Here is a 24,610-nt window from a genome sequence, read left to right as displayed (position 1 = left end):
AGAAACTTACCAGTTGTGCTGTGGTGTCACAGACATCTTTTATGAAAAATCCTTTCCTTAGGATTTGTCCTCCTGAGAAGCTGAGAGGCCTCAGGAACAAAATGTAAACAATGGTTATCTGCTGCTGTGGAATGCAACAGGTGCATCTGGGATTGGTCTCATGTGGTTGTTTCTAATTAATGGCCAATCACAGTCAGCTGGCTTGGACTTTGTCTGAAACAGAAGCTTTTGTTATCGTTCTTTCTTTTTCTATTCTTAGCCAGCCTTCTGATGAAATCCTTTCTTCTATTCTTTCAGTATAGTTTTAATGTAATATATATCATAAAATAATAAATCAAGCCTTCTAAAACATGGAGTCAGATCCTCATCTCTCCCCTCATCCTCAGACCCCTGTGACACGGTCACACTGGTCCTGGTGTGTTGTTGGGAAGGGACATTTTGCTCCAGTTCATTTCCCTGGCAGTGAGATCGGGGCTGTGTTCCTGCAGGATTCACACCTGCCCTGCCTGTTTGGGGGCAGCAGTGATGGGTGCTGGTCCCTGGGCTGGGGCACAGGGTACACATGGCCTGAGGGAGCCCCATGGCCCTGCAGGGCATCCCAGGCCCTGTGCCAGGCTGGGAGCAGAGCTTGTCTTTGTCCATGGGCAGGGCAGGGGGGCAGCTGCTCCTGGATGCATGGAGGGCTGTGCAGGATGCAGGAGGTGTGTGGGATTTGACATGGGCACACACACACAGACATGTTCATTCTCCTTAGCCAGTCTGGTCATCCTTGGCTACGGGAAATGCTCTGAGAAATGGGAGATGAGCTTGGGGATGGTGGATTCCTTCAGCAGCTCCCTCGTTCCCACTGCTCTGTAAAGATTTACCTTTATCCACCAGCCCTGTACAGTCAGTGCCCTGGGTGCCCTGGCACAGAGTGAATTGGAGTGTGTGTGTGTCTGTGTGTGTGTGTGATTGTGTGTGTGTCTGTGTGTGTCTGTGTGTGTGTGATTGTGTGTGTGTGTGTGATTGTATGTGTGTGTCTGTGTGTGTGTGTGATTGTATGTGTGTGTGTGTCTGTGTGTGTGTGATTGTGTGTGTGTCTGTGTGTGTGTGTCTGTGTGTGATTGTATGTGTGTGTGTGATTGTATGTGTGTGTCTGTGTGTGTGTGTGATTGTATGTGTGTGTGTGTCTGTGTGTGTGTGATTGTGTGTGTGTCTGTGTGTGTGTGTCTGTGTGTGTGATTGTATGTGTGTGTGTGCATGTGTGTGTCTGTGTGTGTGAATGTCTGTGTGTGTGTGTGATTGTATGTGTGTCTGTGTGTGAGATTGTATGTCTGTCTGTGTGTGTGATTATGTGTGTGTGTGTGTGAGATTGTATGTCTGTGTGTGTGAGATTGTATGTGTGTGTGTGATTGTGTGTGTGTGATTGTATGTGTGTGTGATTGTATGTGTGTGTCTGTGCGTGATTGTATATGTGTGTGTGTGTCTGTGTGTGTGTGATTGTATGTGTGTGTGTGATTGTATGTGTGTGTGTGTCTGTGTGTGTGATTGTATGTGTGTGTCTGTCTGTGTCTGTCTCTGTGTCTGTGTGTCTCTGTGTGTATGTGTCATGTGTGTCTGTGCGTCTGTGTGTGTAATGTGTGTATCTGTATGTGTGTGTGTGATTGTGTGTGTGTGTGTCTGTGTGTGATCGTGTGTGTGTGTGTCTGTGTGTGTGTGGGTCTGTCTGTGTGTATGTCTGTGTGTGTGTGATCGTATGTGTGTGTGTGTGATTGTATGTGTGTGTGTGTGTGTGATTGTATGTGTGTGTGTGTCTGTCTGTGTGTGTGCGTCTGTCTGTGTGTGTCTGTCTGTGTGTGTGTGTCTGTGTGTGTGTGATTGTGTGTGTGTGTGTCTGTATGTCTGTGTGTGTGTCTCTGTGTGTGTGTGCATGTGTGTCTGTGCCTGTGTGTGTTCAGGTGTGCAGGGCCACACCAGTGCTTTGGTCATGACACCTGCAATTACTGGAGGTGGGAGCACAGGGATGTGTTGTGAAATGATTTCTTGAAGAGTTTTGGCTTTGGGACAGGTGTGGGCTGTAAATGACAGAATCTGTTCTTAGCGGTGCCAGTGCCTTCCAACGTTAACGTGCTGCCCTCTCTCCCCTCCCTCTGCCTGTCCCCTCCTGCAGGTCCCCAGCCTGTGTGAAGATCTCCTCTCCTCTGTGGATCAGCCCTTGAAGATTGCACGGGACAAGGTGGTGGGGAAGGATTATCTATTGTGTGACTACAACAGAGATGGGGACTCCTACAGGTGAGTACCCAGAGCTGGGGCTCTGCTGCCCTCTGAATGGCACCCATGGACAGGCCCTTCTCCCTCTTCTTTTCAGCCAAAAAAATATCAGTCATTTAAAGATTTACAGCCCCAAATGTGGTAAAGAGGGTGACTGATGGATTTCTCTTTGTTTTCTGTGTTCTGGATTGAAACCAGTCAATTCTCTAGCAGAAATGGCCTTGGTAGGAAATGAGACCATTGCAAAGTTATAAAATCTCTGGAATGGATAATGACAGAAAAGAGATGATGCAAGCTGTGGGTTTAAACAAAATCATCTTCAGCTTGTACAAAACAGGGTGGATTTGCCAGCTGGGAGAGGCTCTTTCACTCCATATTTTACAAGGAATTGACTGACTTTGGACTCAGTGTCATTAGTTCTGTTTGAAAATCTTGGCCCAAGTTTTTACCAAAGAAAAGGAATCCCCATCTACCAAAACAGCTGCTATATTCTGAGGACTGGAGACAAAACCAATGGAAATACTTGAACCCTATGAGCTGTGTATAATTATAATTAATTTTGGAGCAGGAGGGGCTGCAGTACTGGAATGGTACAATCAGGTTTCAGTGTTTTGGCTGCCACTTTGAGCACAGTCTCTCTTTTAATGTGTTTTCCTCTACCTTGCCATTAGGATGATGATTTTCATTGATGTTAAAATCATCCCTTCCCTTTCTCACATTGCTGACTTTCCTTAATGGCTGTAGTGACACTGGCAGAGTTCCAGATATTTAATATAAGAATCATGAGTTTACAGGCCAGAAACCTTTGTGACTCCTGCAGCACTTTTATTCTTCCCCTTAACAAAGGGTGCTGGGCTGTCAGGTAAGGACCCCACTCATCTCCTGCCCTGAATTACCAGCTCAGCCATCCTGCTGCTTCTGGGGATGATTCTCAGGCTTCCACTTGTCTCTCCTTTCATAATTTACATTTTAGTGCTTGGAATTATCTCTGGGAAGAATCTCACTTTGCTCTGTGTAGATTTGATGTGGTGTTTTACATTCATCTGGCCAGAATGTTTCAAGAATTGTGTTTCAAAGTGGAGATTCAGAAAATATTTTTTAACAAATCTTTTTTCTTTGGCTCAGCATCACTGCAGAAGCAGCTGAGCTTGCAGAGGATTTGAGATGAATTGGTTCAGTTGCTGAGAGTTGCAGGGAAGGTCCCTCTCTAATGTGAAGCACGTGTGTGTGGATGATTTACACAGAGAACATGCTGAGATACATTTTGTCCTGGAAACAAGAGATGGAGAATGGGAGTGGATGCAGAGTTTGACAGTGCCTCTGGATTGTGGCTGAGTGTAAATCCTATTGAGTTTTTAAAATGTAACCTATTGCAGGGGGCCAGCCAGTGAGCAGGACCCAGAGGTGGAGTGTCACATGTGCTTTAGGGCATGAATCTCATATTTAGAAACTATTCCAACCTTCCACAGAAGAGCCTGGTGCCTTCTATAAAAGCATTTTGCGTTAATTTTATGTGCCCCAGCTGTTAGATCCACATTAGCAGCCACTTGCATGTAATCAGTTCTGAATTAGTGAATAAAATCAGAGTTCAGAGCTGCTGCCCCCCATGAGATGCACCCACAGCTGCAGCCCCTCTGGCACATGCAGGAGGGGGAATTAAATCCTGAATTTCTTGCTGAAGCTGTGATGTTTCTCCCTGAAGCTGTGATGTTTCGTGCAGCCCCTTTGTGTCCTGCTCAGGCTGCTGATGTGGACGCAGGAAAGGCACTGGTTAGACACTAATGGGACATTGTGCAATCACTAATGACCCCTGTGTTTAATTAGGGCACATGACAGCCCTTCCTCTAAGGTCAGTGTCACTCTTGCCTCTGAAATTTGCTCCATCTCTTTCTCAGAAGGTATTAAATAGCTGCAAGGAAGCAGGAGGAATTTGAGTTTTGAAATCACTTTGAAATTTTCGGGACTTATTAAGTAATGAGGTTTCAGAAAAGCTCTTTCATTTGTTCCTGCAGAACAGGCACCATGTGTTAATTGCTGGCAGGGAAGAATCCTGCTCCTAAGGCTTTTGATTCAGGCATTCTGGATTGAAGTGATTCTTCCTTCTGGAATTGATTGGTCCCAGCTCTGATTCATGGAGTAAATTCTTTCCTTCAGCACACAGCAGAGGCCTTTGAAACCCAGCAGCACTGCCCTGTGCATGTTAATCCCATCCTGTGCCTGTGTCCAGACACTGCTTCACCTCATCAGATCTGCACTTGTTACTGGGAAGTGCCTCTTACACTAATTTAATCAATTAGGCCAAGGTCTAGGAGGAGCTCACTGGGCTTTTCAAAGCTTTTGATATTCCCACAGCCATTTTCCAGAGCCACACGCTCGATTAGAAGTCCCAGGGAATGTTTTTCCCTGCCTGACACGTGCTGCATCCCCAATTCCTGCACTCTCACAGCTAAACACCTTCCCTTCCTATTGGACAGATGGCTAATTGCATTTCTTTTAGCAAGAAATATTTTTAATCCAGGTATTTCCAAGCACTCCCTGGTCAGCTGAGCCTTGCTGTCCTTCAGCCTAGAGGTGGGGCTGGGTGCTCAGACTTCCTCATGGGATTCCTGTTTTATAGGGCTGGCTTTTTCCAGTGCCTTTGCAATTTGCCTGGAAAAAAAGCTGCTGTGGGAAGTGACTATCCTAATGCTTAGCCCATCACAGTTTAGTCTTTCCTTATGTTTAGACAGACGTGGTTTGCTCCATGTCAAATGTGGATCAGACTAAAAGGTGGATTTTGGAGTCTCCTTGAATCTTCAGAAATAGATAATTTTTATTTTCTTCGTATTATTAAATCCTGCTTGTGGGAGTCTCACAGGTACTTCTGTGAGTGCTCCTGGAATAAAGGTTTCAAACAGTCATGGAATCCACATTGTGAAGGCAGAGCTTTTATTAATTTTATTTTTTTAATATTAGACTTCAAGGTCCCTGACTTTGTCCATACATTTCCACTCGAAGTGTGTTTGATCACTCTGTTAAATGGAATCCTTATGGGGAATCTGGGGCCAACAACACTGAAACCTGTTAGCTGAAACACAAACCATTCTCTTTTGGGGAAATTAGAGGTCTGACTTTTGAAATTTAAGTGCTTGTCCATCTGTCTTTCTTCAAATAGCCTCCAGTTAAGTGTTTAAATGTGTTGTGAGTGCATTTCCACCAAAATAAAAAATACAGGGCTGTGTTAGGAGGTTTTTTTGTTGGTAAAGCTGCTGCTGGCTCCAGCTGGAATGGGATGAAAATGCCACAAGCTGCTGGCTGGCAGGGTCTGTCCTGGCTGCCATTGTGCAGCCAGGGAAGAGTTTGGTGTTTGCACTTGGAGCATCTCCCAGGGGTTCTGCAGGAGCTCCTGCCCACCCTGTGCAGCACCAGGGGGGGTTTATGTGAATCTGCCCCAGATCTCAGAGATTTTAGGAGTGAAGAAAGGGCTGAGAAGGGAGCAGCTCATCCCTGTGTGTCCCTGTCTGCAGGGAGGGCTCTGAGCAGGCTCTGCTGCCTGGGACCAGAGGAACGGGCAGGGACTGACCCAGGGAGCTCCAGCTGAGCATGAGGAGCAGGAGCTTGGCACACTGTGGGCACAGTGCCCAGCGAGGCTGGGGCTGTCCCTGCCTGGGGATGTTCCAGACCCGTCTGGGCTCAGTCCTGAGCTCTGGGCTGGCCCTGCTGGAGCAGGGAGCTGCCACCAGATGAGGCCCTGTGGGCTCTTCCAGCCTGACCCAGCTGGATCCTGTGGCTGGTGACTGCTCTCCAGAGCAGCCACGTTTTAAGCAGCTGTTTAAAATCACAAAACCCCAGAATTACTGAGGTTGGAAAACTCTCCGAAACCATTGAGTCCAACCTTGACCAGTCCCCAGCCCAGAGCACTCAGTGCCACCTCCAGGTGTTCCTTGGTCACCTCCAAGGATGGGCACTCCAACCCTCCCTGGGCAGTGCCAAGCCCTGAGCCCCCTTTCCATGCAGAAATTCCTGCTGTGCCCGCCCTGAGCTGCCCTGGCCCAGCCTGAGGCCGTTCCCTCTCTCCTGTCCCTGTTCCCTGAGCACAGCCCGACCCCTGGGCTGTCCCCTCCTGTCAGGGGCTGTGCAGAGCCACAAGGGCCCCCTGAGCCTCCTTTGCTCCAGGCTGAGCCCCTGCCCAGCTCCCTCAGCCCCTCCTGGGGCTCCATTCCCTGCCCTGGACACGCTCCAGCCCCTCCAGGTCCTTCCTGTGGTGAGGGCCCAGAACTGGACACAGCCCTGAGACAGAGCCATGACCTGAAAGCATCACTTGGGTGGATGTGACACAACAGCTCCGCTTTCCCTGGTGTCACCTTTCCTGTCAGGTGTGGTTGGCAGGAGTTGTGGCAGCAAAGCAGAGGCTGGGCTTTGTGCCTTGCACCACACAGGTGCCAGACCCTGCTGCCTTTCTGAGAAATGAGTGACAAAGAGAAAAAACCTTTCCCTTTTCCTGGTGCTGCAGCCAGGGGCTGGGAAAAGGCACAGAAAGGGTAGAGGAGCTTTTCTCTGAGCCAGCAGTGTGATGTGTAAGTTGGTTACTCCAAGGGGAAATGAAAAGCAAAATGCAGGTTTCTAGAATGGGAGTTATAAATGCCTCAAGGAGATGGGCAGAGGGTTCCATTAATCTTTTAATACCAAATCTTTCATTAAGAACACAAAAATCTCTTCCACACCTGCAGAAATTGTAGTAAAACCTGCAGCTTTACAAACCCTGTTAAATCCTTCAAACTGTTCAAAGGGTTTCCTAATGTTATACTAAAGGTAGAGTTTATTTCAAAGCAGAGTAGTGGAGGAAAATGTGGACCTTAATCATAGCCAGCAGTGTTTGGCTCAAATGCTGTCAGATCCCAAATAAACTACACAATCGATTTGTATTTGCATGAAAACAGTTTTTAATATTTAATGTTCAACAGCTGAAGCCTTGTTGTTGAATAATATAAGAAGGAACAGATTGAAACCTGATTTTTTTTAATATAGAAAACCTGAAGCCAGGGAATGGCCCCCAGGTGAGTTCTGAGGGCTCAGTTCCCCCTTTTTGCCAGTGTTGGAAATGGCTGTGGAGAGTGCAGCTCTTACAGGTACATTGCTCTGGGCACATTTTGGGTTTTTGTGGAAGTTCAGCATCTGTGGATGAGCTCAGACCCAGCAATATTAAACTTTCAGAGCCATGGCATACCCTGAGCTGGAAGGGCCCCCCAAGGACCATCCAAGCCAACTCCTGACCCTGCACAGACACCCCAACAATCCCTGGGGGTGTTGTGCAGATGCTCCTGGCAGCTCTGGCAGCCTCAGGGCCATGAGCAGGCTCTGTCTCCTTGTCTCAGTTTGAACAGCCAGGTGTCTGCTGAGGAAGGCAGGAGCCTCCCCTGAAATGGAAAATGTAAACCCCCTCCTTCCAAATTATTATAATTTTAAAATTAGGGGACTCTCAGGTGAAAGATATGATGGCAGTAGGAATAACAGCTCTTCACTAGGAAAACTTAAAATGCAAATGTTATAATACAAATTAAAAAAAAACAACTATTGTCAGAGTGAGAATCTGATCTGACAGCCTGTGGCCCAGCCCCATCCATGGGGGCTCAGCCCTCCTGCAGTGCCAGCTGTGGCTCTGCTGCAGCAGGGATCCTGCACAAGGGGGGAGTTTTCCTCTGCAGCTCCAGGGCTGCTGCAGATGGGCCTGGGCTCCCTCTGGCCATGCAGGGAGCACAAAGCTGCTCCTCTGGCAATGCAGGGGGCAAAGGCTGCCCTGGTGTCCCAAAATCTCAGATTATATCCAGGGAGGAATGCTTGGCTCCTCCCCTGGGCGGAGCATCTCCCCATGGGATGCTGGGATTGGATCAGCCCTGCAGGGACACTCAGTGGCCATGGACAGCAGAGATCTCCTGGAGGGAGGATGGGTTGTGGAAGAGATAAATTAAAACTGCCCAATGGACAGAAGATAAGTGCCCCACAGATAGGAATGGAGCACACAGCTGCATTTCCAGCCTAAGGCACTGCTGTCTGTTTTCCTGTCCCCTGGTGTGTCGCAGACATCTTTTCACTAAAAACCTTTCTTAGGATTTTTTCCCTTCTGAGGAGCTGAGGCCTCAGAAACAAAATGTAAACAATGGTTATCTGCTGCTGTGGAATGCAACAGGTGGATCTGTGATTGGTCTCCTGTGGATGTTGGGATTTGGTGACCAGTCACAGCAGAGCTGGCTCTCACTCTCTGTCCGAGCCACAAACCTTTGTTATCATTCATTTCCATTCTATTCTTAGCCAGCATCAAGCCTTCTGAACATGGAGTCAACATTCTGATCTCTCCCCTCATCCAAGACCCCCTGTGAGCACTGTCCCCTGTGTGACTGTCCCTGCCTTTGTCCCTGCAGGTCACCGTGGAGCAACAAGTACGACCCTCCCCTGGAGGACGGTGCCATGCCCTCGGCTCGCCTGCGCAAGCTGGAGGTGGAAGCCAACAATGCCTTCGACCAGTACAGAGACTTGTATGTCAGTCCTACCCTCTGGGCCCTGTCTGTCTGTCTGTCTGTGTCCCCTGGGGGGAGGCAGTGCTGGTTTGTGATGCCAGACGTGATGAAATCTGTCAGCTGGTGCTGAGGTGCTTTCCCACCTCCTTCCCCCTTGAACAGATTGATGCTGTCTCTGTCCTGGCATGACCTGGCTTCTCTTTGATCTCTAAGTTCTGGCTTCAACCATCTGCATTTTCCATTCCCTCAAGGCTGTACTCTTAAAAAATCTCTGTGTGCAGCAGCAGCTCTCACATGTCCCAGTGAAAGGACAGGCATGAAGGGCAGCAGCTGGGCAGGGATTGATGTGCCTCTGCTGCAGGGTGCTTGTTTCAGGCCCTGTCCTGTGAAAGAGGTGTAAAACAAAGGAATTAACAGAGCCTCTGTGGGGTCATTGTAGATTGGGCAGTGGCTTTTTAAAGCAGCACGAGGAAGCTGGCTGGGTGAGTTTTCACTTGAACAATTTTTCTGTAAATTGGGGCTGTGCTGGTCCTGCACTGCACTTACCTCCACATCCTTGGGATGGGATCAGGTTCCCCTGTGGGCTCTGTGGTCTCCTGAGCTAGGGTGGAAAGTGATGCTAAAACTGCACAGCAAGTGAGTGTTGGAAAGCAAAATGAGCCAGTGTGTCCTTCACTGGGACACAATTAGGGAGGTGCCTAAAGCCCATGAAAAAAGTGAACAAACTTCATTGCTGCTCTTGTTGCCTGAAAAGGGAGATAAAACACAGCCTTAGGTGTAGTTCATCATGTTACAGTGCTGACAGAAGCACAGTAAAAGGGACTTTTCCTGCTGGGTTCTGTGGCTCAGTGTAAATGCAGCCTGTCCAAATGTGTTAAACATCACACTTCTGTTACAGGTATCAGATCTTTACTTTTCATGCATTATTTTCATAGCTCTCCAACTTCTCTTGTAAGTAACACTTGTTATTGGTATCTGAACTGAGTGGAAGAAAGGAATTTTGCATATTCAGCAAAGCCAAATTTGCAGTTACTCCCCTGATGCAGAGCAGAGCAGGTACCAATAAGATTTTTAATACTGAGACAGAAATGGGGAGGTTTATGGAACCAAGGTTGTCTTTTTAAATCCCTCTCTGCTCAGATGACCATGAAGTCATGGCTGGATACAAAAACTTCTTTAAACAGCTTGGATTGGCTGAAAGGCAAGCACAGGGCAGGTTTGTGACTGAGGTGAATCTGCTGAGCCCTGCTCAGCGTGGGGTACAGCAGTACCTTTATATAACAGTCTCCATGTATTGTGTGGAAGGGAAAGGTGGGATTGTTCCAAATTCCATCTTTCTGTCTGTCAGTGCAGGTTTTACAGGCAGGGATGGCCACAGGGGGCCCAGGAGGGATCACAGCCAGGAGGACAGGTCAGACCATGGGCACAGGTGCCAGCACAGAACCCTCAGTGCCTGTTGTGATCCCAAAAGTGGAGGAGGAAAAGAGGACAGGGGTGGATTAATGTTTGGCTGAGCAGTGTAAGAAAATTGTGGCATTTGTGGAAAGAATTTGCAAAGTTAAGGAAACTTAACTTCAGTGTCTGAAGGGTTTGTTGTGCTTAAAATCAGGATTTGTACCTTACCTCCAACAGAGATGTGGAAACAGGCTTTTGTTCTTGCAGTTGGGCACTGCAGGTTTCTGAACAAGACAATTGGATTTTTGTGTTTTGACAGCAGAAGCTTAATTTTTACTTGGAGATCAGAGGGTGGAAATTCAGAGGTGGCAACAAATGCCAGCTTCCCTCAGTGCTGCTCTTGCCAACAACACCTTGGGTTGGGAATGGCTGCAGCAATTCCTCATGGAGCAGTGCTGGAGCTGCCTGGTGGAGAGGTGGCACTGGCAGGGATGTCACTCCTTGGGTGGCAGGGCTGGCAGTGGCAGGGATGTCACCCCATGGTGGCAGTGATGTCATTCCCTGGATGGCAGGGATGTCACCCCATGGTGGCAGGGATGTCACCCCATGGTGGCAGGGATGTCACTCCATGGGTGGCAGGGATGTCACCCCATGGTGGCAGGGATGTCACTGCCTGGGCAGGGCTGGCAGTGGCAGTGGCAAGGATGTCACTCCCTGGGTGGCAGGGATGTCACCCCATGGTGGCAGGGATGTCACCCCATGAGTGGCAGGGATGTCACCCCATGGTGGCAGGGATGTCACTCCATGGGTGGCAGGGATGTCACCCCATGGTGGCAGGGATGTCACTCCATGGCTGCTGGAGCTGCTGGAGTAATCTTGGTTATCTGTTTTACCAAAATCCACCCTGGGCAGGGCCGTGGTGGAGGGGTGGCAGTGGCAGGGGTGTCACTCCACAGGTGGCAGGGATGTCACTCCATGGGTGGCAGGGATGTCACTGCCTGGGCAGGGCTGGCAGTGGCAGTGGCAAGGATGTCAGTCCCTATGTGGCAGGTATGTCACCCCATGGGTAGCAGGGATGTCACTCCCTGTGTGGCAGGGGTGTCACGGATGTCACCCCATGGGTGGCAGGGATGTCACTCCCTGTGTGGCAGGGGTGTCACCCCATGGTGGCAGGGGTGTCACTCCATGGGTGGCAGGGATGTCACCCCATGGTGGCAGGGATGTCACTCCCTGTGTGGCAGGGGTGTCACTCCATGGGTGGCAGGGGTGTCACTCCATGGGTGGCAGGGATGTCACCCCATGGATGGCAGGGCTGTCACTGCCTGGCTGCTGGAGCTGGCAGCTGCCCCTGTAGAGCAGCAGTGGGGCTGGGCCAGGCTGGGTCCATGGAGGTGTCCCTGCCCTGGCAGTGTCCCTGCCCTGGCAGTGTCCCTGCCCTGGCAGCTCCTGCAGCTGGGCAGGGAGGGCTCAGGGCATCCTGGGCCAATGTTCTCCTTCCCAGCTCCAGAGCCAGGCACAGCAGAGCTTCTCCAGCACGGGGAGATACTTCAGGCTCCTTGATGGATTGGTCAAAGAGCTAAGCATGCTGGCAGCCCTCAGGACTGTGTTTTTTGTGGAAATTCTGGTTACTGTTAAATGGGGAGATCTGTGCCAGGTTCACCCTGCAGGAACGGGGATCAGTCTGTAGGCAGTGTGCAGAAAATCTACATTTTGAGTTGTCCTGCAGGGGCTTTCATTGTTTCTGCTCTCTCTGGTGAGGTTGCCTGCCCACACAGACCCTTCACAGGGGACACCAGGCTAATTGATACTTTACATTACAATTTTTTTAAAAATACCAGTTTAAGTGCAGTGGCTGGAGATGAAGAGGATGAAAATGGTGCTGAGGGAGAAGCCTCACATCTGACACATGAGCTCCTCATCAGCAGTCCCTTAAGATCATCTTCTGTCCCTCTGTGGGGCAGAGAATGGTCCTGAGCTGCCTCTGTAGGCACAGCTGCTGTTTTATGAAAGAGAGGTAACAGTGAATACAGAATTAATCACAGCACTCACAGGGAGCACCAGATCCAGCCTGCCTGAATTTCTTGGGCTGTTCAGGCTTTTTATTCCTGTAATGAGAGTTTCTGCTGGGTTTTTCAGAGCAAGTAGTGCCTTTGTGTCCAGACTTGCTGGACACCTTCCACTGTCCCAGGCTGCTCCCAGCCCTGTCCATCCTGGCCTTGGGCACTGCCAGGGATCCAGGGGCAGCCACAGCTGCTCTGGGCACCTGTGCCAGGGCCTGCCCACCCTCACAGAGAGGAATTCCTTCCCAATATCCCATCCAGCCCTGCCCTCTGGCAGTGGGAGCCATTCCCTCTTGTCCAAGGTGTCTCTCCATCTCTCCTGTTGGCCCCTTCAGGCCCTGCAGGGCCCCACTCAGGTCACCCCAGAGCTCCTCTCTCCAGGCTGAGCAGCCCCAGTCTCTCAGCAGTTCCTCTGCACAGGGCTCACTTCCCTCCTGAGCTTCCAAACACGCCTGGTGCAGCTCATCCCAGCATCTGTAGATAAATGAGCATTTTGGGAACATCTCCATCCCACTCTGCTCTCCCCCTGTGGTCCCAGCCTCCCCTGGATCAGCTCCCCTTTAACACAGAAAGTGCTGATATCTCACAGAATTCATCTCAGGCCTCTCCCAGCACCTGAGATTGCTTCAGTTCTTCCTTGTGTCAGTCCCACTTGGCCCACACACCTTTCCTTTTTAGATTTCTCTTTTCATCAGGTGTGGTAAGTCTCCACCTACGTTCAGTGAGTCACTGCATTGTGTTTGCCATTTCCCAAGGGGCTGGCACCTGCTGCTGTGGGTGTTTTGAGGGAAACAGCCTGGTGTGGGTCTGTTAACAGTTTGTGTGCAATAATCCACTCAGATTTGCCTGCTAGAGACCTTCATATTCAATTTTGTCCCCAAAAGCTTACTGGCCACTGAGTGACTGCAGTGTGAGAATGAGTTTGGGGAAGTCTTGTTGTACTGCATGTAATAAAGTCATGAAAGATGGAGAACAATAATTCTGCTGAACCTTCAGCAGTGAACCAGTGCTGAACTGGCCTTAAGTGTCTGTTTGAGTGTAGATACTACCTTTAGTATCTCTGGAGTTTCCCACCTTTCCTTTCTGGAGCTATTTGGGTTAAAGAGGAATTACACCAGGGTTCAGTTCCCTCTCTGTCCTCTGTGTTAAACAACAAGCATGTTTCTTGGTTATCTGTTTTACCAAAATCCATGTCACTTTCCCAAAAAACAACTGTTCCGTTTCCATCTCCTGCTGCCAGCTTTAACTCCAGCAGTGCCTGGAGCGAATGCTCTGGCATGTTTGTGTTCAGTAGGTTATTATTCCCAGATGGAAGTCTAATGTCTTACACCACTCAGTTAGAGCCTTGGCTTTCCACTTCCAATATGGTGAAGATAATTTCTTCCAACACATGGTTGTAATTTATTGCCCTTTGCTTGACGTGTGTGTGCTTGATTGAAATCAAAGCATAATGAGGACCAGGGCAGCTGCTTAAATCTCTCTATTTTAGATTCTGCCTTCCCTTGTTTTGGGTTGGAGATAATCAGGCCTTTAATTAAGTAATCTAATGGCTCTTTGTTGTCTGGAAGAAATAATTTCTGAAGTGATTAAATAGACCTCCCCTGGGAAGGATGCTGCTGATCTGTCTGCAAACAGGATGAGTTTTGGCAACTTTGGACTGGTTTAGTGACTGACATACATTTAGAAAGCTATTCCTCCTTTTTTTCTGTGGCTTAAATTGGATTTATTGGTCTTTTGATTTTTAACAGCTTTAGAAAAAGATGAAACATCATCTTAATCATTCTGTTCCTGGAAAATGTTTGCATTGATTAAGATTTTGAGTTTCCTCAACAGAGTGAGAATGAAACCTTTTGAACTTCTGCTTCTGTCTCTGTTTTGATGTTGATCCATTTTCAGTTTGTTATATTAGAGCTCTGGACCAGGAATTTGGTAGGAGTGGAAGGAGGTCTGGGAGAGGATTGACCTCTGAAATGTCTTTGTTGTGTGTAATCCTTTTATTATTGAATTTTGATTGGAATCTGGTGCAGGACAGTTATTCCAGTTTTGGACAGGGTTAGCAGTGCTGAGGTGGCACCCAGGGCTGTGCTTTTTGCATGGGGATGGAACCCAGGGGTTCTGTGCAGCCAGGTGAGCTCCCAGAGCCTCTGCCTGCTCTGCAGGAGAATTCCTGGGCCTCAGGAGTGTGTGGGTTTAGCAGTGATGTCCCAGTGACAGATGAGTTTGCCCTTTCGTTTCTGGAGTGCTCAGGGCTGAGTGTATTTTTTATTTTTATTACTGTGTTTAATCTTGTGGAACAACCTGGCTTTGCTGGGCTCAGGGCTGTCTCATTTTGTGCCATCATCTGCACTGAGCATGTTCAGATGTCCCATAAACTGCTGGATAGGGTAAAAGCAGCTAAAGAAAGTTGAACTTTTTCCTGGTTTATTTTGGATTGTGTGCTTGAACAGCCTCTGGCACTGCCTTAGTCCACTTGTCCTGATAGGAACAAATGGAAACCTCTGTTAGTGCTGCCTTGGGCTGTGGCTGTTCCTGAGATCTGCTGTGGTGCCATTGGAGCTCTCGTTCCCTGACAGACCCCAGGATTCTCTCAGAGGAGCCCAGGCCAGCTCACCAATCCCTCTGCACTGCTCCCAGGGTTTGTGTGAGCTGCTGCATCCATCTGTGACCAGCTTGGCTGTGCTTTGTGCATGAGCAGCCCCAGCTCCACCAAGCAAAGAGCTGTAAGAGGTGTGAGCAGGGGTTCAGCACAGCCTGGCCTGGCACAGGGTGCCCAGAGAAGGAAACTGTGGCTGCCCAAGCCCTGGAAGTGTCCCAGGCCAGGCTGGAGCTCACTGTGAGCCCTTTGTGAGCCCTGTGCAAACCTGGGCTGCCTGAGCTGGAGCCCCTGCAAGGCTTTGAAGTGACTTTATTGCCATCAGCTCCCTGTTCCTCATTACTGCTGCAGCCTTTGTGCTGCCTTTCTCCTGGGCATGGCAGTTCCTGGGGCTTGCATTGAATCCAGATGGGTTTGTTGTGCATCCCAGCGCTGAGGAAACTGCCTGGGGATGTGCACCATGGGCAGGGGCAGCAGGGGAGATTCCTGCCTTGGGCCAGCCTAATAAGGGTGAGATGAAATCTCCTAAGACAGGTCTAAACCACCAAGACTTTCTCTGCTTTCATGTCTGTGTGCTTTTACAGTTACAGCCATGCTGTTTTCCCAAGGAAATTATTTTTCCTTGGGTTGGGATCCCCTCCTCAGCGTGCCCATGGGCAGCTCAGAGCAGAATTAATATTGAAGTTGTTGATAAATATTAGAGAATCTTCTTAGAAAGAGGGGAAAATTAAATGTACTGGCGTGCTGGAAAACGAAATCAGTTGGTTTTCATCTGATTTTTCTTCTCTGGGAGTTCCATTTTGGAGCAGCTCTGCACACACTGCATTCTTATCTTCTGAATCCGAGATGTTGGGTGGAGGAGGAGTTTTTCCCTTGGGTTCCCAGGGTTCTCTGTAATTACATAAAAACTGAACACTTGGATTAGGAGGTCAGCACTGATGATGCAGCACTGTCCTCAAACACTGCTCTCTGAAGGCTTTAAATCCCTAGGAAGGAATGACTTACATTCAAAAAGGAGATGAAATTTTAAACTGTCAGTTTGTTGTGAGCTGGAATTTTTGAACGGGTGGTTGTCTCTAATAATGAGACAAACAGTATTGTATTTGTATTGTGTGGACAGAAATTTACCTCATGCCCTCACAAATGTGCAGTTCTTTAATGGTGGAATTTGAGGACAGAGCAACTTAAACAGCAGCAGCCTTCTTGTGGCAGATCTGATAGAGGATTCCATCACAGAATTGATGCCACGTGAGATCTGCAGCCTCCAAAGATTTTGCCAGACTTAGACCACGACACAGAAGATTTCTGCTGTCTGTTGCCTGCTGTCCACGTTTGGGTTTCAGCAGGCAGAGTGTGGGATGGGGCACACTGGGGCTGGGGCAGTGTCTGTGCTGCCCAGGGACGGCCATGGCAGAAGGCTTTGGGAGCAGGGGGAGATTCCTGCTGGTGATGGGCTCTCCCTCCTGTGGGCACGTCCAGAGTGACCCCTTGTCCTGCTCATGGAGCAGTTTCTGATTTCTCCAAAGGGATTTGCTCATTCATTTCCATCTGCCAGGAGCAGTGAGATGGGAAGGAAAACATGAGCAGTGCACATTCATTAAATAATGAAAGGTGCTAGAAAGCACAAACTGGGAACTTCTGGGAGACTTTTATCCTTCAGGATCCCATTGTTTGGGTACTTTGTCCTTCCTTGCAGAGTTCCTGCACTTCACAGCTCTGCTGAGCACTTTGAGTCATCCCACCGTGGTCCAGATGTGCTTTTAAGTACAACTGGCATTGAAGTTACACATACCTAAGTGGATTGGTATGTTTGCTCCAGGGATTTTTGCACCTGTGTATGCTGGAAAGAATTCCTGTAAAATACCTGTACAGAGCCCCCAAGCATAATTTGGGCTGAGTTCATCAAGTGGGGTGCAGAACCCCTGGGCTGTGCACAGACATTTTACCTTCTTCATTTAATTTCTGGGTGGGATTGTGGAAAGGCTGCAGAGTTGTGCTCCTGGGGCCAGGGAAGGACAGAGGAGCTGTAAATGCCCTGGGCTCCCAGCAGTGTCACATCCTGCTCATTCCTGTCCCCTCATTAAAGGATCCTGAGCCTCAGCACTCCCAGCTGGATGGAGGCTGCAATTACTGAGGGACAGCTGATCTCCTGAAGAGTCTGTTCCTGCTCCTTGAATGTGAGCTTGCAGGGCATTTGTTGAACACCTGAGCAGTGGTTTGGGTTTGATGAAAGGTGGGTTGCTCAAATTTGCCACTTCCTTCATATTTCAGTTGTGATTCCTGTGCTGGCTGGAGGTGACAGGGTGGGAGTTGTCACTTGGCACTCCAGTTCCTGCTCCCAGGAGAGCTGGAATGTGCTTCCGCACCTCAGCATTTAGGAAATGTTTTGGGTTGCTGTGAGACACCAGCTGCTCACGCTGTGACTTCAGTCATTGTCACTCTTGTAAAAACATGTGAGCTGAATGCTCAGTATTTTCCTTTGGGGTAGGATTTTTAAATGCCAGTTTTCTTGGAAGTCTGTTGATGTCAATAGCTGGAGACTTTTCCCTTTCTGTGCTGAGCTTCTGGAGCTGGAAGAAATAACTAGGTGACCTTTAGGGAATAAAAGAAAATATATTTTTCTGCTTTAAATGAGGCCAGTTTGAAACCCTGTGCAAGCTTTGGGAAGGTTTCAGAGCCAGGCTGAGGTTCCAGGTGCTGGTGCTTTGGCATCAGGGGGTTGGGAGAGCCATAAGCCACAGACTTTTTGTCTCTGGCACTCAGCTGCTTACTGGAAAATACACAAATGTTTTTATGGATGAACGATTTGGTTCTGAGGTGTAATTGAAAGTCAGAGCTTGTTTTTATTGCTGTGTGGTGGAAAGTCATTTTCCCCACACAGTGGCCAGGATCTCCTGGTGGGGCTGGGAGGGAGGGATGTTACCAGGAGGGTCATGGGGCCTTGCTGGGCTGTCCCTCAGTGCCAACCCAGAGGGATTGATGTGCCCTCCTTCCCTGAGGGCTGTGCTGGCAGCTGGGGGTTTCCTCCCCTATCACATCCCTCTTGGAGCTGCAGCTTTGTTCTGGCCACAGCCTCTATTTCATGGGCCCAGCTCCTGCTCCTCAGACAAGTTTCCATCCTGTGTCTCCAACTTCAAACACTTCATAAAGCTTTGGATCACTCTTAGCTTAAATATTTTCTTTTATTCTTGCATTTGTAAAGTAGGTCAGTCTTAAGTGTGACATTTTTTGTATAAAACAGCTTTTTCCAGGAGTTCTGTGGTTGATGAGTAACAGATATAAAACCTCAGTGTTTGATCATGACATTAAAACTATAATTGATTTTGAGTGAACTGCTGTTCTGAATTCTGTGAAGAGAATGAATGATTGCTTTGGGCCTTTTGCCTTTTAGTCACCTTCCTGGGCAGCCTTATAAAAAGTTATTTTCCCAGAGATGGAGCACTGGCTGTCCTCTCCAAGGACAGGGATGTCACTTGGTCTTGATGATCTTTTGAGGTCCTTCTAACTGAACCCAACTATGATATCATTTATCATAGTTGTTAACTATGATATCAGCGTTTTTCTTGTTAACAAATGGATATGACAACCATAAAACAAATTTTCATTGTTTTATAACAGTGTTGTCTGTAGGTGAAGCCTGATTGATCTTGATTGAAACACCCTGGGCTGCTGGGTGTCCTTGGGCAGGGAGCAGTGATTGCCCTGCTCTGGAGCTGTCCTGTGAGAATGGTTTGTCCCTTGGGGTGTTTCTGAGGCACCCCAATAGGAATTGCTCCTACTTGAGGCCTCCTGAGCACCCCAAAAGCATCTCCTGGTTGCTTTGGGAGAGTCAGTGCATCCAGGTGGGGGTCGGTCTCTTCTCCCAGGGGATGAGAGGAAATGGCCTCCCAGCTTGTGCCAGCTCCTGGAGGTTTAAGTTGGGTATTAGGGAGAAAAATCAGAGAAAGGGCTGTGAAGCATTGGAGCAGGATGTCCAGGGCAGTGGTGGAGTCCCCACCCTGGAAGTGTTCAGAAAACCTGTGGGGCTTTGGGTTGGTGCTGGGCTCAGGGTTGGGCTTGGTGACCTCGGAGGGCTTTTCCAGCCTCGAGGATTGTGTGATTGCAGCTCCCAAAGGAGACAGATGGCCTTCTCCAGGCACAGCTGTGCAGGAGGGTCAGGGCAGGGACATCTCAGCAGGACACTGAGGCAGGAGCTGTGTGTGACCCTGGGGCTGTGCTCTGCCTTCTCCATCTGTTTCTTTAACAGAGAAGGTCCCAGTTTGTGCCTTCCCGGGGCCTTTCCCAAGCTGGTTCCTCTCCTGCTTGGATTTCAGTGTGTGCTGCAGTTCAGTCCATGGTGAGGGGGTTTCTTGGAGGAAGCCCAGCCCTCCTGTGGCAAATCCAAATCCACCAATGTCAATTTAAATTCCTCCCAATCTATCATCCCGTTTTCTATTATGGACCAATTAGCCTGTGGCACCTCTTTATTTTTATTTAAAAAAAACCAGGAATGTTCCCTCATATCCAGCTGTGACTTTCAGAGGTTCAGAAATCCCACTGCAGTGCTGTTTGAAGGTGAAAGGCAGTGCAGTGATCAGTTGTATTTATTCCCTCCCCATGAAGGAGGAGGGGATTTGGGAGCCTTTGGATAATGCATCTCCTGGCGTGCCTTGGATTCAGTCACTGGCATTGTTGCTCCAGCCTCCAGTTCCTGGGCCTGGCCATGGCAGAGCAGCTTTATTGGAAGTGCATGTTGGTATTTAAAACAATATTAATTCTATATTTGATTCATTAGATCTCCAAAGGCACTGAAAGCGTTTCCATGTGTGCGCTGTTGGTTCTGGCGGGAGGTTCCTCACATGGCTTCATGTGGTTTCAGACAACATTTTAGCACATTCTTAAAATACCCACAAAAGCCTTTATGTAAAATCCCATAAAGGTGAACCACATAAAAATGATTTTTTTCCTGTTTCATGTCATTAGGATCAAAGTACAGTAGGTAAGAATAAATTTCCCAAAACCTTGTTTCGGTCCCTCTCTTAATTAATGTTTCATGCTCGTAGCAAGGTCATAAAGTGGGTAATGGGGAAACTGTCTGTGCACACTGCAATGTTCTCAGTGACTGCCAGCTCATTTGGAGTGAATTCACTGATTCTGTAGATGAAAAAGGATATATTATATATATTTTTTGAGAGCAATCTGCCTCTGAGAAGGGACAAGAGCTGCTTCTCTCTGGCCTCTGATTCCCACTGCTGAAGGAAGGGTGGCTTAGGTTGGAGCTGAGGTTCACTGCAGGACTGGAATTTAACTGCATGAACCAGAATCCATTTGTGAATTCCCCAGGGGGTGTAAAGAGGCTGTTTGTTGGTTTGTTAGGTTGGAGTTGCCTGCTGGAAGCCTGGGCTTTGCTTTCCCAGTGCTGTGGTACCAGTGCTTGGCAGTGCCCCAGGACAGCGGGTCCTGAGCTGCCTGGGCTGGGCTTGGCCAGGAGAGGCAGAGCCACCCTTTTGTTTATTAGAAATAAAAGGCTGTGCTGAGTTTATAGGAAATTATTTACCTCCCCTGAGGTCAGCATTGGTTTGGGTAAAGGTTTGGGTGTCTGCAGTTAAAGGGAATTGGGGCTCTTGGGTGACTCTGCCCTCTGGAACCAAGGGATTGAGCTGGTCTGTGGGTGCAGGGAATGTGCTGGAAGTGTCACTGGGGTTCACTTGCAGCGCCTTTTCTCCTGCCTGCTGGCCAGGGAGGGGTTGGTGTGCTGCAATCCATGTGCTTGGGGTAATCCATGCACTCCCAATTGCACTCAATTGCCTTTTAAGCACCAGTCCCACCTGGAAGGCCCAGGGTTAGGAAGGAGGAAGCCCAGAGTGGGAAGGGCTGATGATTTTTTCACGAGGGATGATTTCCTCTGTGGCAGAAGGAGTGATGGTCACTCCCAGGTGTGTGTGACAGGCAGGATGCAGACAGGGTAATCTGCACTCCTGGCTGCTCCTCGTGCCTTTGGATAATGGGATTTTGCCCTCCTGCAGGCAATGAAAGTCTGACTACCAACATTTGGTGTTGTTGGTGAAGTTTATGGAGTTTCCTCTCCCCCTTTCACATGATCCTTGTGTGCCATGGTCACCCCTGAGATGTGAGAGTTGTGTGCCATGAAGGAGTTTTTATTCTTCCCTTTTCCTTCATCCTCCTCATGGCTTTGCTAACTTGAGAATGGAAGGGATAAAATGCTGTGGTTGCAATTCCAGTTTTCTAGAAGACAGAATTCCTCCTCTCTTCCAACAGATGGGTTGTTTACCATTATTTTATGAAGTGCATTTCCATCTGCACCAGTGTCACCCAGAGGGAGTGGGGCTCTGCAGATCCCATTTTTCGTTGGTTTTCTGAGTTACTTTCAGCAGAAGACACCTGAGATTGAGGCAGTCTGGCTTTTCTCCAGTTCTCCATACCTGCTGCTGGAATAATAAAACCTCAACAGCATCTCTACATTTCTGAGATCCTGCTTCCAGTTCAGCTCCCTTTGCAGTAAATCAGTGTCAGCTTCACACAGACTTTGGAGGCAGCAACATAAAGTTACTTACTTGCTCCCTTTTGTCTTAATTAGTGAATTTTGCTGTAAAGAACTTCCAGACTTTGCCAATAGCAAGGGAGAAGAGGGGAAAAAGACCAGATTGTAAAATAAAGCCTTACTCTGAGCCCACTTTGTAGCTCGTGCTTTTACCAGCTGTTGTAGGTAATTGGAATCAGAGGAATTGTTTGCTCAAGTCCTGCAGAAATCTGTAAATAGCTCTGGTTCTCCCCAGACCTTTATTCTCCTTCAGAGACATGTGCAGTTGTTTTGTAATTAAAGTCTGCATTATGAAGTGATTTGAAGTGCTGTGTTTCTGGGTGTGTAACTGGGAGAGTGTGCTGTCCTGAAAGAAAAAACAAATCTGGATTAGGACTTAGAAATTCTGCTTATTTAAGATGATTATTATTGATATCTGACTCTCCTGCTTGCTTTTAACTTGCCTCTGGGTTGCCTCCTGCAGGTATTTTGAAGGTGGAGTCTCCTCTGTCTACCTCTGGGATCTGGATCATGGCTTTGCTGGGGTGATCCTCATTAAGAAAGCTGGAGATGGATCAAAGAAGATTAAGGGATGCTGGGATTCCATCCACGTGGTGGAGGTTCAGGTACAGCCTCTGGGGAGCTGATACACCCCAGTGAAAACAAAACCCAGTTAATTCCAGACAATTAAGGAGCACAGGTGTTCCACTGAACAATGCAAGACTGTGTCAGGCCTGTAAACTTCTTTCCCTTGTTAATTTTTGAAAATGCCCCGAAGCAATTTGGACAGAGATAAGTCAGGGCTGTAATCAAAAAGAATCCCAGAAGAATTGGAAGTATGTTACTTTCTGTGCATGGGATCCTGAGATGTGGGGGGGTTTTTTTAACATAAAGAGCTACAGATAAATATCACTAATTAGGTAATAAAAACAAGGTATTAGGAGAGTGAATTGCTCTAACTAGATTTGCTTTTGAAAATTAGAGGAGTGAGCACACTTAGAATTGTCTGTAAGAGCCTGTGCTGCATGAGGGGGGTGAGACTTACCTGGCCTGTAGTTGTGGGGTGTGCCAGCCCCCATTTAGCTTTAGGGGGGATTGTAACCTCTGTCTCTGTCCCTCTTTGTGCCCTTGCACGTGCAGGAGAAGTCCAGTGGCCGCACTGCCCATTACAAGCTGACCTCCACAGTGATGCTGTGGCTGCAGACCAACAAAACTGGCTCTGGTACCATGAACCTGGGGGGGAGCCTCACCAGACAGGTAAGGCTGTGTCCTCCTCTCACCTGGGCAGGCACAGAGCCCTGCCTTTGGGAGGTGCTGCACAAACATCTCTGCAGCCCAGTGAGATGGGGAATGAATGCAGTGGGTGATTGCCAGAGAGCCCCCTGAGCTGTGCTTCACACACAGGGGCTTGCAATTAAAAATACAAAACATCCAGCAGGAGTTCAGGCTTGCTGGTAAGTTTCAGTGTGTCTTTTGGTATTCCTGAGTTTTTATTCTTCCGTGTGTGTTGCAGATTTTTTTATCTGTAAGATTTGCCCACTTTCTCACTGGAAGATTCCAGCAGGAATATAAAAATACAGGATGACTTCTTTTCTTACTCTCTTTTAAAAGCCAGCTAAACCACTGAGAACAAACCTGTATTTTGCACTGACAGTAAGATTTTTTTAAGGACATCAATTACATGATGTCTTCCTTTAGTGCTTTCTCCCTGCAGTACCAGAACGTTGATTTTAAAAAATCTAAAAAAGTAAGAGAAGTCTGTCCTGAACATCTGGGGGCTTTGTGCCAGCATTAATGGCTCTGTCTGCCTCCTGAGAGCTGCTTTGCAGCAGGGAGGTTTCAGCAGGCCCTGGCAGGCAGGATGTGCTGAGCTGGGTGCCTTGGCTGGGCTGCTCTGCCCTCACCTGCCAGGGCTTCTCCTGCCGCTGATGGGCTGGGCTTGCTCTGGGCTCTGCAGAGTAATAAATGTGCAGGACAGGAGGCACATTGTAAGGTCAGGAGTGACTGGAGAGATTGGCAGCAGCTGAAACTCCTTTATGAGCCTTCCCAGGGCAGGCTGGGGCTTTCCATACAAAGGACAATGCAGACTCTGTTCAAAACCTCCTGGTTCTGAGCAGCTTTGAGCCAGGTGAAGCCAAGGAGGGTCTGGGATTGCAGAGAGGGACTGAAGCTGGGTTAGTCTTGCACAGCTTGCCCCAGCCTGGGTGATTTTTCTTTCCATGTTGTTGACATTGAAGAGGTTGATGGAAAAGCAAGTGAAGGAAAAAAGGCATCTGGAGACAGTTTTGAGCCTTTTGTTGACTCTTTTTGCAGTAATTACACCCGAGTTATGGTGACCCGGACAAATATTTAATCCCAGCCCTGCTGATGCTGGAAATGGGAGCTGTGAAGTGCAGGCCAAGGGCTTGACTCTGGCCATGGCCCTGAGCACAGCTGGGCCAAGGCAAACAAGGGCTGTGCACAGGGCTGTCCTCAGTGCACCTTGGCTTTAGTTTGACTTTCCTGTCCAGGCTGCAGTGGAGATTGATGCCTCTGCCATCATTCCACAGCAGAACCTTGGGTGCAGATGTGGTGCAGATGTGGCAGGAGCAGTGCTGGGGGAGGATGCACAAACAGGGGCCTGGGGCACATCCCAGCCTGGGCTCTGACAGGATCCTGCAGGGCACTGGGGTCTGGAACTGCAGAAACTTCACCTTTCATTACCTGCAGAAACTTCACCTTTCATTACCTGCAGTGTCCACAGTGCCTCGAGCTGTTCTGGGTGAGGAGGAGCTGTTTGTCCCCAGCTGAAGTTCACCTGCAGCTGGACTGAGCTCCTGAGTGCAGTGTCACCCTGTTTTTAAGATTTTCTAAGCCTTCTGATGTTGACATTCTTGTAGTGAACTTTCTCACTTTACACTTTCTGTAAATAACTCATTGGTTTGCATTCCTTTATGGAGGAGGAGAAAGTTGATGGAGTGTTAGTCTGTCCAGTGTCATTGGAGAGGTGGCACTGTCACCCTCCAATCCACTGTCACTCTTGGAAAACTCTAAATGTTAGAGTCAGAAAATAAACTTCCCTTTTTAATTCACCTTGAGAACAGCAGTGTGGGCTTGTGTTCTCTCATGTCCTATAGTGACAGTGCAGGGTTTGGGCTTGGCTCTAGATCCAGTGTGCCACATCACCCATGCTCTGCAAGTTTTACTTCTCCTTTTCTGATCAGCCTTTCATGCAGCCTGCAGCAAAATGAGCCACCAAGAGTTGGTTTTAGTTTCCTCTTGAACTGTTGCAGTTTCACTATGACAGGTATCAGTG

The 24,610-nt window shown here is 48.5% G+C and overlaps 2 protein-coding genes across 4 annotated transcripts in view; both read left to right on the top strand.

Annotated features, from left to right (window-relative positions):
* The window catches only part of LOC102072273 (ATP-dependent RNA helicase DDX19B), a 211,082-nt gene extending 193,105 nt beyond the window's left edge, over positions 1-17,977 (top strand). Inside the window, exon 11 of the mRNA XM_074558740.1 lies at positions 17,769-17,977. Within this exon, the coding sequence (XP_074414841.1) occupies positions 17,769-17,962 (194 nt within the window). The 3' untranslated portion in view covers positions 17,963-17,977. The remainder of the gene's footprint in view (positions 1-17,768) is intronic.
* Positions 1-24,610, top strand: part of CAPZB (capping actin protein of muscle Z-line subunit beta) — a 77,746-nt gene that overhangs the window by 42,147 nt on the left and 10,989 nt on the right. For all 3 annotated transcript variants that reach the window (XM_074558748.1, XM_074558746.1, XM_074558747.1), the window contains exons 3-6: positions 2,153-2,274; positions 8,652-8,765; positions 21,800-21,941; positions 22,456-22,572. In XM_074558748.1, coding sequence (XP_074414849.1) covers positions 2,153-2,274; positions 8,652-8,765; positions 21,800-21,941; positions 22,456-22,572 — 495 coding nt within the window. The remainder of the gene's footprint in view (positions 1-2,152; positions 2,275-8,651; positions 8,766-21,799; positions 21,942-22,455; positions 22,573-24,610) is intronic.

This window comes from Zonotrichia albicollis, chromosome 25 (genome assembly GCF_047830755.1).
Source record: "Zonotrichia albicollis isolate bZonAlb1 chromosome 25, bZonAlb1.hap1, whole genome shotgun sequence".
Classification (NCBI taxonomy): Eukaryota; Metazoa; Chordata; class Aves; order Passeriformes; family Passerellidae; genus Zonotrichia; species Zonotrichia albicollis.
The sequence above is the reverse complement of the archived record's forward strand: the minus strand, read 5'-3'. Positions and strand labels throughout refer to the sequence as shown.